At 50.7% G+C, this 13,054-nt stretch overlaps 5 protein-coding genes across 5 annotated transcripts; 1 reads left to right on the top strand and 4 right to left on the bottom strand.

The window, feature by feature from the left end:
• Positions 1 to 217: 217 nt before the first annotated feature.
• On the bottom strand, positions 218 to 2,127 carry BDP55DRAFT_699931 (uncharacterized protein; the record flags this gene model as incomplete). Its single annotated transcript, XM_060577904.1, has 8 exons — positions 218 to 567; positions 615 to 712; positions 785 to 918; positions 1,037 to 1,127; positions 1,351 to 1,465; positions 1,488 to 1,533; positions 1,570 to 1,948; positions 2,002 to 2,127. 8 exons carry the CDS (start codon positions 2,125 to 2,127, stop codon positions 405 to 407), a joined length of 1,152 nt encoding a protein of 383 aa, XP_060437308.1. The 3' UTR covers positions 218 to 404.
• Positions 2,128 to 3,413: 1,286 nt separating this feature from the next.
• Positions 3,414 to 6,105, bottom strand: BDP55DRAFT_625760 (uncharacterized protein; the record flags this gene model as incomplete). Its single annotated transcript, XM_060571525.1, has 9 exons — positions 3,414 to 3,794; positions 3,851 to 3,980; positions 4,117 to 4,220; positions 4,325 to 4,618; positions 4,692 to 4,998; positions 5,055 to 5,196; positions 5,265 to 5,716; positions 5,775 to 5,852; positions 5,921 to 6,105. 9 exons carry the CDS (start codon positions 6,103 to 6,105, stop codon positions 3,414 to 3,416), a joined length of 2,073 nt encoding a protein of 690 aa, XP_060437307.1.
• Positions 6,106 to 7,318: 1,213 nt separating this feature from the next.
• BDP55DRAFT_23705 (uncharacterized protein) lies at positions 7,319 to 8,564 on the bottom strand. Its single transcript, XM_060566186.1, has one exon. The coding sequence runs from the start codon at positions 8,206 to 8,208 to the stop codon at positions 7,537 to 7,539; it is 672 nt and encodes a 223-aa protein (XP_060437306.1). The 5' UTR covers positions 8,209 to 8,564; the 3' UTR covers positions 7,319 to 7,536.
• A 388-nt stretch (positions 8,565 to 8,952) lies between these two features.
• BDP55DRAFT_538887 (uncharacterized protein) lies at positions 8,953 to 9,350 on the bottom strand (the record flags this gene model as incomplete). The annotated part of the gene is made up of 2 exons (XM_060567986.1): positions 8,953 to 9,122; positions 9,176 to 9,350. The coding sequence occupies 2 exons, from the start codon at positions 9,348 to 9,350 to the stop codon at positions 8,953 to 8,955; spliced, it is 345 nt and encodes a 114-aa protein (XP_060437305.1).
• A 949-nt stretch (positions 9,351 to 10,299) lies between these two features.
• On the top strand, positions 10,300 to 12,679 carry BDP55DRAFT_641898 (ankyrin repeat and zinc finger domain-containing protein). The gene is made up of 2 exons (XM_060573428.1): positions 10,300 to 10,505; positions 10,559 to 12,679. Exons 1-2 carry the CDS (start codon positions 10,460 to 10,462, stop codon positions 12,427 to 12,429), a joined length of 1,917 nt encoding a protein of 638 aa, XP_060437304.1. The 5' UTR covers positions 10,300 to 10,459; the 3' UTR covers positions 12,430 to 12,679.
• Positions 12,680 to 13,054: the final 375 nt, after the last annotated feature.

Here is a 13,054-nt window from a genome sequence, read left to right as displayed (position 1 = left end):
TCATTGAAGATTATCTCTATCTTATATCTTGTAGATCGTAGACTCGGAGTCGATTTATGGCATGCGTGAACGGCTAGCTTGATGATTGAATGAGATTGAAAACTTACAGGTTTGGGAGTTTCCATGATCCTTGCGGGCAGTACTGCTCAATCAGTTCTCAGGTAATCTCGCTAGTACTGAAGTATTGGATATGCCCAGAGAAGTTCCTGGTCTCATGAAACGATCTGTGGATGAGAGATTCGATATCTTCGAATTCGTCAGGGAAGATAAATGTTGTGATGATTAAAAGGTACTTGTTTGAGGTTGGGTTTGGGTGATATCACAGGATAACGTCCACCATGACGACCTCTAGCTACTAACTATTGCCCGTAGACTATGTTCTCATTTTGTCGGTCATGTTTCCACTAACTCTCAAAGATGGCTACACCCTCTAAAGCGTTCTGTTCCACTTGGATATGTTGCAACGAGACGGGCCGAATGACCTGGCTTGAAAGCTCTAAGTGCTGTATCGTATCTCCGTGAGATCTGTTAATCGCTCCATCCAGCCATTTTACAACCACATTGAGTCTCAAAACCTCATACTGCTTCGCCACAGCTTGCCAGGCCTGAATTACAGCTGGTTCCATGGCCAACTCCAACGTGCCTCTCTCCAAGTGAGGACAGCTTCCCCTTTGTTGCGGAACACCTGATACCTGAAAAGCGCAGTCGACCCCTTTCGCCCGTTCCAGATATCCATGGTTTCTCATCGGGGCATCTTCTCGGCCCCTGCCGCCGCTGCCAGGACCAGGGCTCTAATCCCGGTTGAGTCGACTTTGTCGGGCGTACGTATCTTTGCAGTGAGAGTCAGCGATTTGAGTTTCGGCCACGCCCGCTCAGACCGGATCGCGAAGAAGTGGCTCGCGTCTGTGATGTAGGATGCTGCAAGTTATTCAAGGTTGAGGCTGGCGAGCGCAAGCATATGGCCGACAGCTCCGACAGGCTCGCGAAAGGCCCGCAAGGAACCCGCCGTGGTCTCCGTAAGGGTCTCCGTAAGGACGTATATTGGCTGGGTACTGTTGGATAAAGTTCTCAGAAACTACAAGTTTCCTTAGGCTTTTGTTGGAACGTTGGATTGACTCGAAGAGATGCTTGTATTCTAGAAGACAGGGAAAATGCGGAATCTGTTTCAGTAAAAGTGTGCTTGCAGAGAGAAGGCAACAACTCGACTTATCCAGTCAGCCAGGGAGTTTCGTGCAGCAACAACTCAGCTCTATCTGTAGAGCCCTGCTCTCAATCGTCCCATTCCCTCCACGGTTCGCAGTGGAGTTCCTAGAGTCTGGGGAACCAGGCAAACATGTGTGCCAGCGATACCGGTTTCCATCGCCGGCGGCTCTGTTGACGGAGAATCAAAGTCGTCACAGCTGGAACTAACGGAAGTTGATCCCACCAGCCGAGTTCTTCTTGATCACTATCATGCGGTCGGTCCCTGCTCCATTATTAGATGGAACAGTTTCCTGAGAGCCAACGGAGGCGGGGCGAGGTGTCTGGAGCAGTCTAATCAGCCATGTTCAGGGTCGTGATACTCGCGACTTGCCTTCTCAATGGCATGATCAATTGGCACGTTTGGGGGGTGGGGGGGGGGGGGGGGGGGGGGCACGAAGGTTAGACATGGGAACCAATGTTCTGAGTCGCTGGGTGAGTATAGACTAATATCGAGTGTCAAATCGCCGCGAGGTTCCCATTCGCCGAGAACCGAGAAGAGGTACTGGAATGACGCGGTGATGGGACATTTATCTGTGACGCTGATCTCGCATCCCTCTGTGAAGTCATCTGAAGTACTCGCTCCAAGGGGAGGGGCGCACGCGGTGCAATCGTACTCGTCCAGTTCTAAGCAGAACCAGATGTACCCGAAGAGACCCCGAGTTCTTTGGATCATAGCACGGAAATTAGGAGCCGTGATGGCGTCAGTCTGATTCGAGCAAATTTGTGTCGCTCGATGTCCGTTTGCATTTCTCGAGATACTGTGGCGAAGGGAGCAAGCGGACTACCTTCTTGTATCAGGTGTTGTGTGATGAGAAGTCGGATTTCTCTGGGAAGGCCGTCCCATCTTAAATCCCGTTGCTTCTTGCCGTGTGATGTTGAAGACATGGTGTGACAGACCGAGCGTTTAGGGTTACTCCGGTAATGGAGCGATGTAGGTAGAAATTCTTTGGATGAGAACAAACACGATAGTTGTGAGATAGAAGGGAGTTACCAACTTGGGCGCTGCGGTCTCGTTCAGGAAGTACTTGGCTACCTAGAGCCATCGAGTTATCATTACTGTTGAAGTTTTCTCACCTTGAGACCATTGAGGTTGACTGTGAACCTGGATGAAGAGATTCAAGACCCTGAGATCTTGACGTTCATCTTAAGGTGTATACTAGCAAGGCTAGCACGAGTCCGTCTTAAATACACACTGGTTCGAGAGCACTGTGGTGATGATTCCCAGTCAATCAGCCATACCGTATAGTCTTCTGATGGGAGTTTTGAAGGCTGTGCCGATGGTAGCGTCGACTGATCTTTCACCAAGTAAGTCGCGGCGCCTTTACAGTGAGGCACGCTCTTGTGCAGCCGTCTTGCTACTGATTTCGCGGAAGTCAATACTTTTATGAAATGGGTGTCTGCTCCGCGTTCCGCGTCTGAATCCCACTGTGCCTAAGGCATTCAGCGATGAATAAACCACATAAGTCGAGGCTCGAGAAGGACAGAAGCGGAAGCGGCAGCAGCAGCAGTAGCGGCGGCGACTGTAGTATTATTGGGAGTGTTATTGATAATAGTATTAATTATACCTAATATTATTATATTGAAGATAAGTTCTCAAACCTCTCTACCTTATGCTCTAATGAAGATAATAGAATGCCGGTCGAGATTAAAGTAATTACGTTTTCCTAACTACTTACTTTTAAAACCGGTGTCTTATAATTGAAGTTTAAATAAACGTATTGGAGAGTCGGACGAGTTAAATATATGTCACTCTGCACCACGCGACCATAACACGCCCTATCTAGCTTCCTGGGAAGGAAGAACAAGATTGTCAAAAATCAAAAACATACAACACCAGGTATTCGCTGGTCGTCACCGACCCAACTACTAATCCGGCCCTCATTGGCTTATCTATGGGAGAGCGGACGGGATCCCGAGTTTTCCAATGGGTATGGTCGTATGTGACAGAATCCAGTCGCAAGGCTGAAAATATACCTAATCTATGACGAATACCGTCGATCATGCTGTTGATAATGTCTGATCTATCTGTCTGCTCTCCTCATCGAGAGCGAAGACAAACCTTTACCATTTCTAGATATTTAACATCCACAGTTGCTAGGATCCACAACCGGCCCCGTTCTCTGGCGCCGATGGCTAAGTTCGCCGCTCCCAACTGATGCAGGACGAAAAGCTTATGGGAATCGGAGAGCGCCATCATCGCCTAGGTCGTTGAAGTTAATATTCTCGAGACCAGCCAACGAGTCTTCGTTGCCTAGAAAACTCATATCGAGCCAATCCATTGGGTTCAGAGAGGCCGCGTCGACAGCCCGTGACCAGTCAGTCATGAAACAGTCAGGGATCTCGTTCGAAGTGCGGCCCTGCCTTCTCTGTGTGTCGGTGCTGGTCTCTTCATCTAGTCCGTAAACTAAGACTCTGGAGAGATCGGAGTAGAGACTGGCTATAGATGTAGCTGGGAGCGCCTGCGCCTTCGCCTCCAGCCACGTTGAGGTGGCTCGGATCTGGGATGCTGCCACTCCGTGATCTGTAGGAGATAGATTTCCTCGGTTCATAGCCTGAGGTCATAAGTCGTTGCTAGCAGGCTTGCATAGAATGGTGGAATATCACTTACTTGAACAATTTCCGTCATGGCGTGGGCAACCATCACAAACTGGTTGTTGTGCCATCCCAACCCAACATCAATAACCGTTCGATCATGCAGAACGAGATCTAGAAGTTGGCGTGCGGTTTCAAATGCCTTGCTGTCAACCGAGGCAATAGTTGACGCTGTTGCTCCCCCAAGTCTCTTCAACTCCCTTGCAAATCATGAGACTGTGTTTCATGTAAAAGGCTAGGATAGGCAACGAGGGTGTAGACGACCCGTCGTTTTCGTAGCACCTGATCTTGCAAGTTCGATCAAGAACTTTGTAGTTATTTATGTGCCAGTTTGAAACGGATGCAGCGGTCTTTTTCGTCCGCTCTAACTGTTTCAAGGACTCGAGCTGTTGATGTCAGTTTTCGGCATTATACTCCGGCTGTTTGACAGACACTGAATCAAAGCGAGAGAGATAGGAGAGATAGTATCCAGAAAGATGGCTTCACTCACCAACTGCACTCTGATCTCAATGATGCCACTAATCATGCGATCAAGAGGTGTTGTCATCGACTTCCTCCACCATTGACAAGGGCAAGGCGGGAGCTCTTTCCACGCTACGCTTGGGGAGCGGCCCATGACGATGCCGAAGCTCTTGTCGGCTATGAACACATATAGCCGGGTCCTTTCAAGATTGCGTGAGAATCGCTCTCTCATTTCAATAGTTTTGTCGGTGGATAAAGCTTTGACAAGCTCAGTGATGGTGGCAGGTTTGTTAATTCTGAGTTCTTTTGCAAGTTGCACAGCCTACGGAAGAAACACGGTGTTGTCAGCTCAGTGGTCTCCTTAGAGTTAACCCCAGACTTCTTGGTGAGCTCACATGACTGATGTGAAGCCAGTGAGGATCGTCCCCCTGTCTCTGATACATCGGTGCCCAGTACTTCATTGCGATAATGGCTTGGATCGTCTCCAGCGATCTCACTGGCACCGCGATAGACCACGCGAGATTGGCTTCGGCCAAGGAGAGCAGGGTCGGGTACAGGATTCGATCCCGCGGACGTGTCGAAATGGCGCACCCGAGAGCGCAAATGACAGAAAAGAGGGTGAAGGATGCATAGCGGACGTATTTAGGGGTATGAAGATCTGGGTCTAATAGCCCCAGATGCGGGTTGCGCGTCTGGAAGAACCTGAGTGTGAGGTATCTCGGTAAGTAAATCACTAGTCAGTGTCCTCTTATACGAACAGCTGAAAGTACAATGACACATCGTCTTGGTCCGCCAGGCGAGCAGTTTCAGGGTCACAAGCGGTGATCTCCAACTTCAGTGTGCTGTTGATAGGCTGAGACGCTAGGACTTGCCAATCCGTGTCGTGCGTCAGGCGAGGTGCTAGGTCGTAATTAGTTAATATACAACAGACGATAGAAAACAAAATGTTCCCGCCGGCGTCGGCTTACTGAAATACTCCATCAGCCGTTTGTTGATAGAGCTCTCGTTGCCGCGTCGTCCGACTGCATCGAATGGCAGGTGCGGCACCACTGTGTCGATAATCTGATTTGCGGAATTCGTGTCTTTTGTCGTAAAAGCAGCTGCCATGATGTGAAGGGGAGACACGACGGAGCTCTCCTTTCTCAAATTTGAACACGGACACGGGGATAGAGTAGAGTCCGGTGGGCCATCGCGGTCTGACTCTTCACTTTGCTCAACAACGGCAGGACATGGAGTTTCCCCTGCTCCTGGCGCATCTGATTGAGCTGGTACACTGTCTCTTAAACTTGAAAATGAGTCTAGAGCTGAGACGTTAGGATGGGACTGAACTTTAGATGAGTTGATGATGGCTGCAATAACTTGGTCCCGGACAGGACTCTCGTTGATGCGGTCTAACAGCTTTTGAACGGTGTCTGGCTTGCTGTCTCTTCGTCAGCGGACTCTTCGGGAGGCCACTGGACGATTGCAATGTCACTTACTTGGTGCTTCCTTCCTTCCGACCTCGGTTGGATCTAAGCGGGTAGCGACAAGTGTGCCCCTGAACGGCGCATCGTGAGCTACATGCGACGTCAGCGACAGCTTACTTCACCTATGTGCGCCAAGAGAGTTTGAAGGGAAAACCGACCAAGGAGTTTGCCTGTCGCACTTTTGTCTAGCTGCGCGGCACGTAAAACAAGCAGTGCGATGCTGGCCAGTATTGTCTAGAACTGGAGCATTCCTGTTTCTGCGTTGGTTTGCACGCATCCCCGTGTGTGACTGTGGACCATCCACGTATTTATCTTGTTGCTCTTGTCCAAGCTCGCCCATCATTGTCGAATGTTGTGGGCGTAACTTATACTGGAAGTATGTAGCTCGATGATTCGAATAATGTTGCAAGACCCTGGAAGTCCCGGATTCGTCTGATCGGGAGCAAAACTATGTTGTTGGTTCCCTCGGGCTTTAGATTTAGTCCCCGCTGTCCTGCTCTGACGTCTTAAACCCTAAGTCGTGACTCAGCAGCGTCTTGCTACAATGCGGGATTCGTCTTGGTCCAAGTCACCTCACAGCATCGCTTTAATTCCTCATGTAATTCAGTTAGACAATCTCAGCTATCTACTCATGTAAGTACTTACGCTAGACCACTCACCTGTGTAAGGTAACTGGTCCCCCTTCACCTCAAATCAGCTTCAGCTCTGCTTCCTCGACGCGCTCACCCGGCGGCAAGCCAACCTCAACCCAACAACCGGCCTGACATCCGTGACAATCGGGATCTCTTTCAGCAGCGTGTTCTGGGCAATATCTGGGGCCGCGCGGCCGGCGAGGCGGGGCTTTCTGACGGATCTCCGGCCCTAATGGTGGGGCTTCGGTTAATGGTCCCGAATGAACGGGACCGGCGACGTTCTTACCCTTGCCATTTTCTGTTCCCGAACCCTGATTCTTGTGGGAGTGACTTGACTGTGAACCATTTACTTTCATTAGCATGATAGGGCGAGGGCGAGGCTTGGAAAGTCCTACTTTCTCAAATGGTATATCGAGACCAGCAACCGTGAGGGGAGAAAGTGGGGGAATATCTGGCAATCTCACGTTGCTGGCTGAAAGACGGTCCCTTTCTGAAGTTGAGGATTCGTCACCAGTGACATCACTCCAATAAAGTTTTATGTGTGCGTCGATTGTGTCGCTTCTTTCGTCTGCAGGACAATGGTTTGCCGGATCTTCCGAGTTCTCTTCTTCAATGTCGCCTATCTCGCCGTAGTATGAGTGCAGGTTTACGCTATTCTCTGGCTTCACTATCGCAGCTTGACGCAATTCGAGCACATCTTGTATCATTTTGGTGCCCCCTGCCAGAGCTGTAAAAGCATTTTCATCATAGCGGAGAGGATGTGAGATGGAGCTGTCCTTGCCGAACTCGTCATCGTCGATCAATGGGGTCTCGCAATGAAGACCACTAAAGCTCGGGAAGGCATTCGCGATGTCATCCGAAGGAAAGGGTGAAGGAGGTGAATTAGTTGAGATACCCGAGCTAGAAGAGGCGGTGACGCCAGTAGCATTATCAGAGGCTGATATCGCTTTCCTGAACTCCTCCTCTGCTCTGATCTCAAGCTCTGCTTGCTCCTTGAGCCTTTCGATATCCTTCTCGTGGTTGGCCGCGAGCTCAGCAAACAATATTTGTCGTTCCTTGAACTCAATCTCACGACGCTCATGGATGTTCAGGCGGCGCGACGGAGGGCTCTCGGAGCCAAGCGGCTGTGAGATGAAAGCGACTCACGGTGGTATCCGAACCTCTTCCAAGGAGAGGACCGATTCATCTCCATAATCACCATGGTTCGCATTTTCCGCTTTACTGGTGTGGCTCAGCACATGAGAGACTTCGTACGTCTTGAAGATGTCCCCAGCATTGGCGAGACGTGTAGCCCAGCTAACAGTCGCCCTCTGTCCACCAACTGCCATCCGACAAACATCCGTGCGGTGCTTCCTCCGACACAGATCGCAAGAAGGGTGTGTGATGGGCTCGCCAAGGGCATGGACCAGTGACTGCACGGAAGCAGCCATTACCATGTCTCTCCCCAGTTCCTTTTCATTTCGTGCGAAGGTGTACCACGATGAGGAAAGCTCCATGCTCGCTTCTGTAAGCGCCAAGGCGGGGATCATTAGAGGATCGACGGGGTGGTGCCATTTCTGTACGGCCTTGAACTTCCAGTAGTTGTCAAGTAGCTCCGAGGCGCTGACAGTGGAGACGTCGACGTCTTTGTAGACCACCTCACAGTGGTGGCAGAAGCCGAGGACGGTGGCTAGGGCCTGGGTGTGTTGGCAGATAGGTATGATGCAGGCATCGCGGTCAGTCTTGTCGCTTTTTGCGAGAAACTTCTTACACTCGATTAGTTCTACTGTGGAATGGGCACATACTGTATGGATGGTCTTCTGGGTGAAGCACATGTTGTTTGGATCTGAATGTTGGTTCAATAAGGAACTTATCTTGAAATTGATCTATGGCAGATTTCGTTGACGTCTTCGGCATCGTTGAAGGGCCCCCCAGTTTGGGAATGGCGAACCAGAGGCTATGTAGAAATATACCACCAGCAATGTATCTTAGGCTTCCCTTGTAGTTTAGACTCATCATATGTTCATGTTCAGGCAGCGCGGATACTTCATCTTGGAGGATTAATGGTAGAAGTCTGGCTTTGTGATACTTGGACGGAGCTATTGTGTTACCAGAAACAACAAAGCTACTACAAAGGGCTGAATCGAAGAACCTAGGTGCGTGGAAACATAACCCTTAGTTAGGTAATCTCTTCAATTGCCTATACAATGGTTTTGTTCCCAGCAGGCTAGGTGTTTGTGGTCATTGTTCTCGAATCTGCAAGCTACACAGCATGCAGCTACCTGGTAGGCCTACGATAGATTGGTCAAACTCAATAGTGGCCCAAGCATCATAGTCGATGATGAGACGGGTGTATACATGGGTTATAATCGTTAAAGTCGTGACTTCGTAGGTATTACTAGGTAGTTACAATTCTCAAAGGCCCATTCCAGGGTCCTTTTCCAAGTGTGTTGTGTTGAGTACCATCACTCATCAAGTCCACTTTGTCTAGCTGCCATTTCCAGGTCGCCTTCTTCATGAACCCGAGCGGAGTGCAGCTCCCCTCCCTTATGCGATGCTCGACTGAAGGATCGAAGCATTTACAGGCCGTACTTCTTGTCCTTGTCCTCTATGGGGATATCCTTGCCGGTGGTGTTCTTGTACTGGCCACGGATGAAGTCGCTGATCTGTTCGTCTTTGGCCTGCTCAGCAGCGCTCTCGTTGTCTTGAGGACCTTGACCGAGGAACTTTTCTTGGACGAAGTCGACAGCTATGAGTGATGTTAGTCTTGTAACTGGGTGTTTTGGAGAGTAGCCCACGCACCCTTGTCAAGGCCGTCTTCCTGCTTCTCGCTCTCACGCCCACCGCCAGCCATGCCGTTGATCTTGTCCATGAAGCCGCCAGACTCCTTCTTCTCAGGCTGGTCAGCAGAAGAGGCTGCGTTGTTGTGGTTATTGTTGTTGCTGTTGCCTCCAGCAAGGTTCTTGACGAAGTCCATGATGAATGATGGTTTGTTTTGACTTGTTGGAATAGTTGTAGTAGTGGTCAATATTATGAATCAGAGCAATCGATCTTCGAGGTTTGTATTGAGTTGAGGAGAGAAAGTCAGATCAGAATGGGAAGAATGACGGGACAGCTTGGCTACTTGTAGCTCGACTAAGGTTGCACGAGGAAGAGAGACAGGGAACCGTCACCAGAGCAGGGAGGGGAGGGGAGACCATCGGGACGATAGTGGCTTAGACCAGAGGTAGCAGAGTACCTATCTTAGCTGCATCCAGCAGGCGGGCACCGTCGTCTTGCCTGTCCTCCCTGGTCTTGGCAAAAGGCTAGTCGAGGTGCAGCAAGGAGACATAGAATTGGGAGTCGCGATACACCTCGCAGTTTCCTACACCGTTGGTGGAGTTACATCATCAGCTGGCCAGGGGTGCACTGACGCAGGCCAAGTTTCTGGCAGCACGGCTTGCAAGTTGCGCCATATAAGATACCTAAGACAGACGATGACGGTGGTACAAGTACCGACACTCGACCTCAATGTGCAACAAGGTCGCAGAGGAGGAACAAGACAAGCCTGTAAGCCAGGTAAGACAGTCCATACAATGCAGCCCAGAGCGCTTCTTCGCTTTGCCAAGAAATCCAAAGAAGCACTTCAGCCAAGGAGTGTTGGCACACTCATGGTCCACGGAGCTAATTCACGCTTGGTGACGTGATGGTTGTCGCCAACCTAGTGTACTGTCACTTCAGCTGGCTTCGTCCTTGCCCCCTGCTCAACCCCGCCAAGCTTGTCCTGATGTGTTCGTACCTCACTCCGTAGCATCACGTGGCTGTCAACGTTGGATCAGATGGACCCACCGAGTCCGTCAAGCCACATATCGCGGGGCTTTGTGGCGGCCACCCGCTCCAACTCCTGTGGCCTGTGTGCTCTTCAATATTCGCCGGCTGAGTCATCTCCGAAAGCCAGCCCTTCGTCATCAGTTGGATGCAGTGCCCCGCCATACCGAGCTTTAAGTCATTGCGACGGCGCAGAACGAACACCAATACTGGCCTATCAACTCCTCATTTTACAATCAACAACTGGAGCCGCCGTGAGGGCTTGTCAGACAGCTCAAAATGGCTTCGAACAATACATCGGATCTTCTCAAGCGGCCTCTCTACGGTTCGTCTTCTCTGCAACTACTACCCCGCCATCGTCAACTAATCCAGTCGCAGTCTATGATCTTCCCCAAGAAGTCCTTACAACGCTCTCCCTTAAGCCAGACGCCTCCATACTCGAACAGGCCCCTCCGTCGCCTCCCTCGAAATACACATCTTCCTCCGATTCCGTCGGCTCACAGGCCTGCTCCCTTTGCGGAGTTACCTTTCCCACCGTCATCGATCAGCGAAGCCATCAGAAATGCGACTGGCACCACTACAATCTGAAGCAGAAGCTGCGCAGCGCAAAACCGGTATCCGAGAAAGAATTCGAGAAGTTGATCGGGGACCTTGATGAGAGTCTATCGGGCTCAGATTCGGAAGAGTCTGAGGATGAAGATGGCCAGGAATCCACACTCACAGCACTGCTGAAGAAGCAGGCGACGCTCGTCGACAAGTACGCATTGCCAGCCGCAGATTACAATGACGAAGACACGATACGACGTAGCGGGAAGGGTAATCCGCCTCTGATATGGTTCAGTTCACCAGTTCTCCCGTCAAATACATACTTTGGCCTCTACAGGGCTATCCTCAGTCCCGAAGAGCAGCGCGACGAGACGAAGCTGGTGGAAGTCGTCAGAAAGAAACAATTGGACCCAATAGTCGCTCCCAAGGTCTCTAAGGACGGCACAGCACCGCCACCAGCGGCGTACACAGGGCCTCATTTCTTCTTGTGCATGATTGGTGGTGGCCATTTCGCTGCCATGGTCGTAGCATTGCCGCCGCGACAGAACAAGTCTTCAGCAGGCGCAATGAATCGCGAAGCAACTGTGCTTGCTCACAAGACATTCCATCGATATACGACTAGACGAAAGCAGGGTGGTTCGCAATCAGCCAACGACAACTCCAAGGGAAATGCCCACTCGGCTGGTGCTAGTATTCGTCGGTACAATGAACAGGCTTTGGTGGATGATGTACGCAATCTTCTCCAGGAATGGAAAGGGTTGCTCGATACGTCTGAGCTTCTCTTCATTCGAGCAACGGGGGCGACGAATCGAAGAACGCTGTTCGGACCGTACGATGGGCAAATATTGAAACACAATGATGCTAGGATACGAGGCTTCCCGTTCAGCACGCGGAGAGCGACACAGAACGAGTTGATGAGATCTTTCATCGAGCTCACAAGACTAAAAGTCAGAGAAATCAACCCCGAGGACGAGATTAAACCGAAATCCGAGACCCCTACTCCTGCGAAGACTGCCGCTCCGAAGCCCACGAAGCCGAAGCTTACAGAAGAAGAGGAGACTGCGCTATTACACACATCACAGATCCAGGCGTTCATCCGGCGCTCGAAACTTCCAGCCCTATTGTCCTACCTCAAGACAAATGATGTGTCTCCCGACTTCCAGTTTCAGCCGTCAGACCAGAATCACCACTCACCAACACCCCTACACTTGGCATCTCATCAAAATGCTGCGCCTCTAGTTCTCGGCCTCATTACACGTGGCGATGCATCGCCTCTGATCACCAACAAAGATGGCAAGACCGCGTTCGAACTGGCAGGAGACAGGTCAACAAGAGACGCCTTCCGTGTCGCACGATCGGAGCTTGGCGAGGACAAGTGGGATTGGGAGGCCGCGCGCGTACCTGCACCTCTTAGTAAGGCAGATGCTGAAAAGCGCGACGAGAGAGATAAGAAAGAGAAGGACGAACAGGAGACAGCAAGAAGGCGTGCCGAGGAAGAGAGGTTACGGGTCGAAGGGCCCAAGGCTGATGGCAGGAAGCCAAAGTCTGGTGGTCTAGCGGCTATAGCGTCTACGAAGACCGCGCAAGAGAAGAGGGTAGAAGAAGCTAGGGGCCTTACTCCTGAGATGCGGATGAAGCTCGATCGGGAGAGGAGAGCGAGGGCCGCCGAGGAGCGTCTCAAGCGCATGCAGAATAGTTCATAGTCGTGTGCCGGCTGAGTGCGCTGTCACCGACCTCTACTCTACTCAAGAGAGTCTAGGAGCGACCTGGACATGTTATACATATCCTGAACAGAGATAATAATGACACAGCTGAGCCAGGTGTCTCTCTCTGACTTTTGATGATGGATGTTGAGGAACTGTGACATGAAGGTGTTCGCCCAAACATGGGAGTACAGCGATTCTACACGTATTCACTCGAAGTCTTTTTGATCAAATGTAGACATTAAAACTGGCATCCTGTGGCAACCGGTAAACTCCTTTCGAGAAAACGAAATTCTCCGAGTTGGTGTACTTACGTTCACACCCACTCTCATGTATTTCCTCCTAGGTTTGCGTCAGTACCGGTGACGAGGAGAATATCTGACCTGGTCCCGAGATATACGATGCCACGATCTTGATATTCTATCTCCTGGAAGCTTTCAAGTTCAAAAGCGGCGGCATACATCGGTATGGTTTTTGGTCTTCCGGGGCTGGGTTGTTTCTGCGTCGACTCCTTGACCGGAAAGGTCAGAATTTCGCCGACCAAGAAGCTGGCATCTGAAAATACTTGAACCAAGAAAGGTTTGCGACGTGCAGGAATCTTCATCCTGGGCAATATTACACAGTC

This window comes from Colletotrichum godetiae, assembly GCF_030913485.1.
Source record: "Colletotrichum godetiae strain CBS 193.32 chromosome Unknown BDP55scaffold_1, whole genome shotgun sequence".
Taxonomy (NCBI): Eukaryota; Fungi; Ascomycota; class Sordariomycetes; order Glomerellales; family Glomerellaceae; genus Colletotrichum; species Colletotrichum godetiae.
This window is presented reverse-complemented; position numbering and strand designations above follow the sequence as displayed.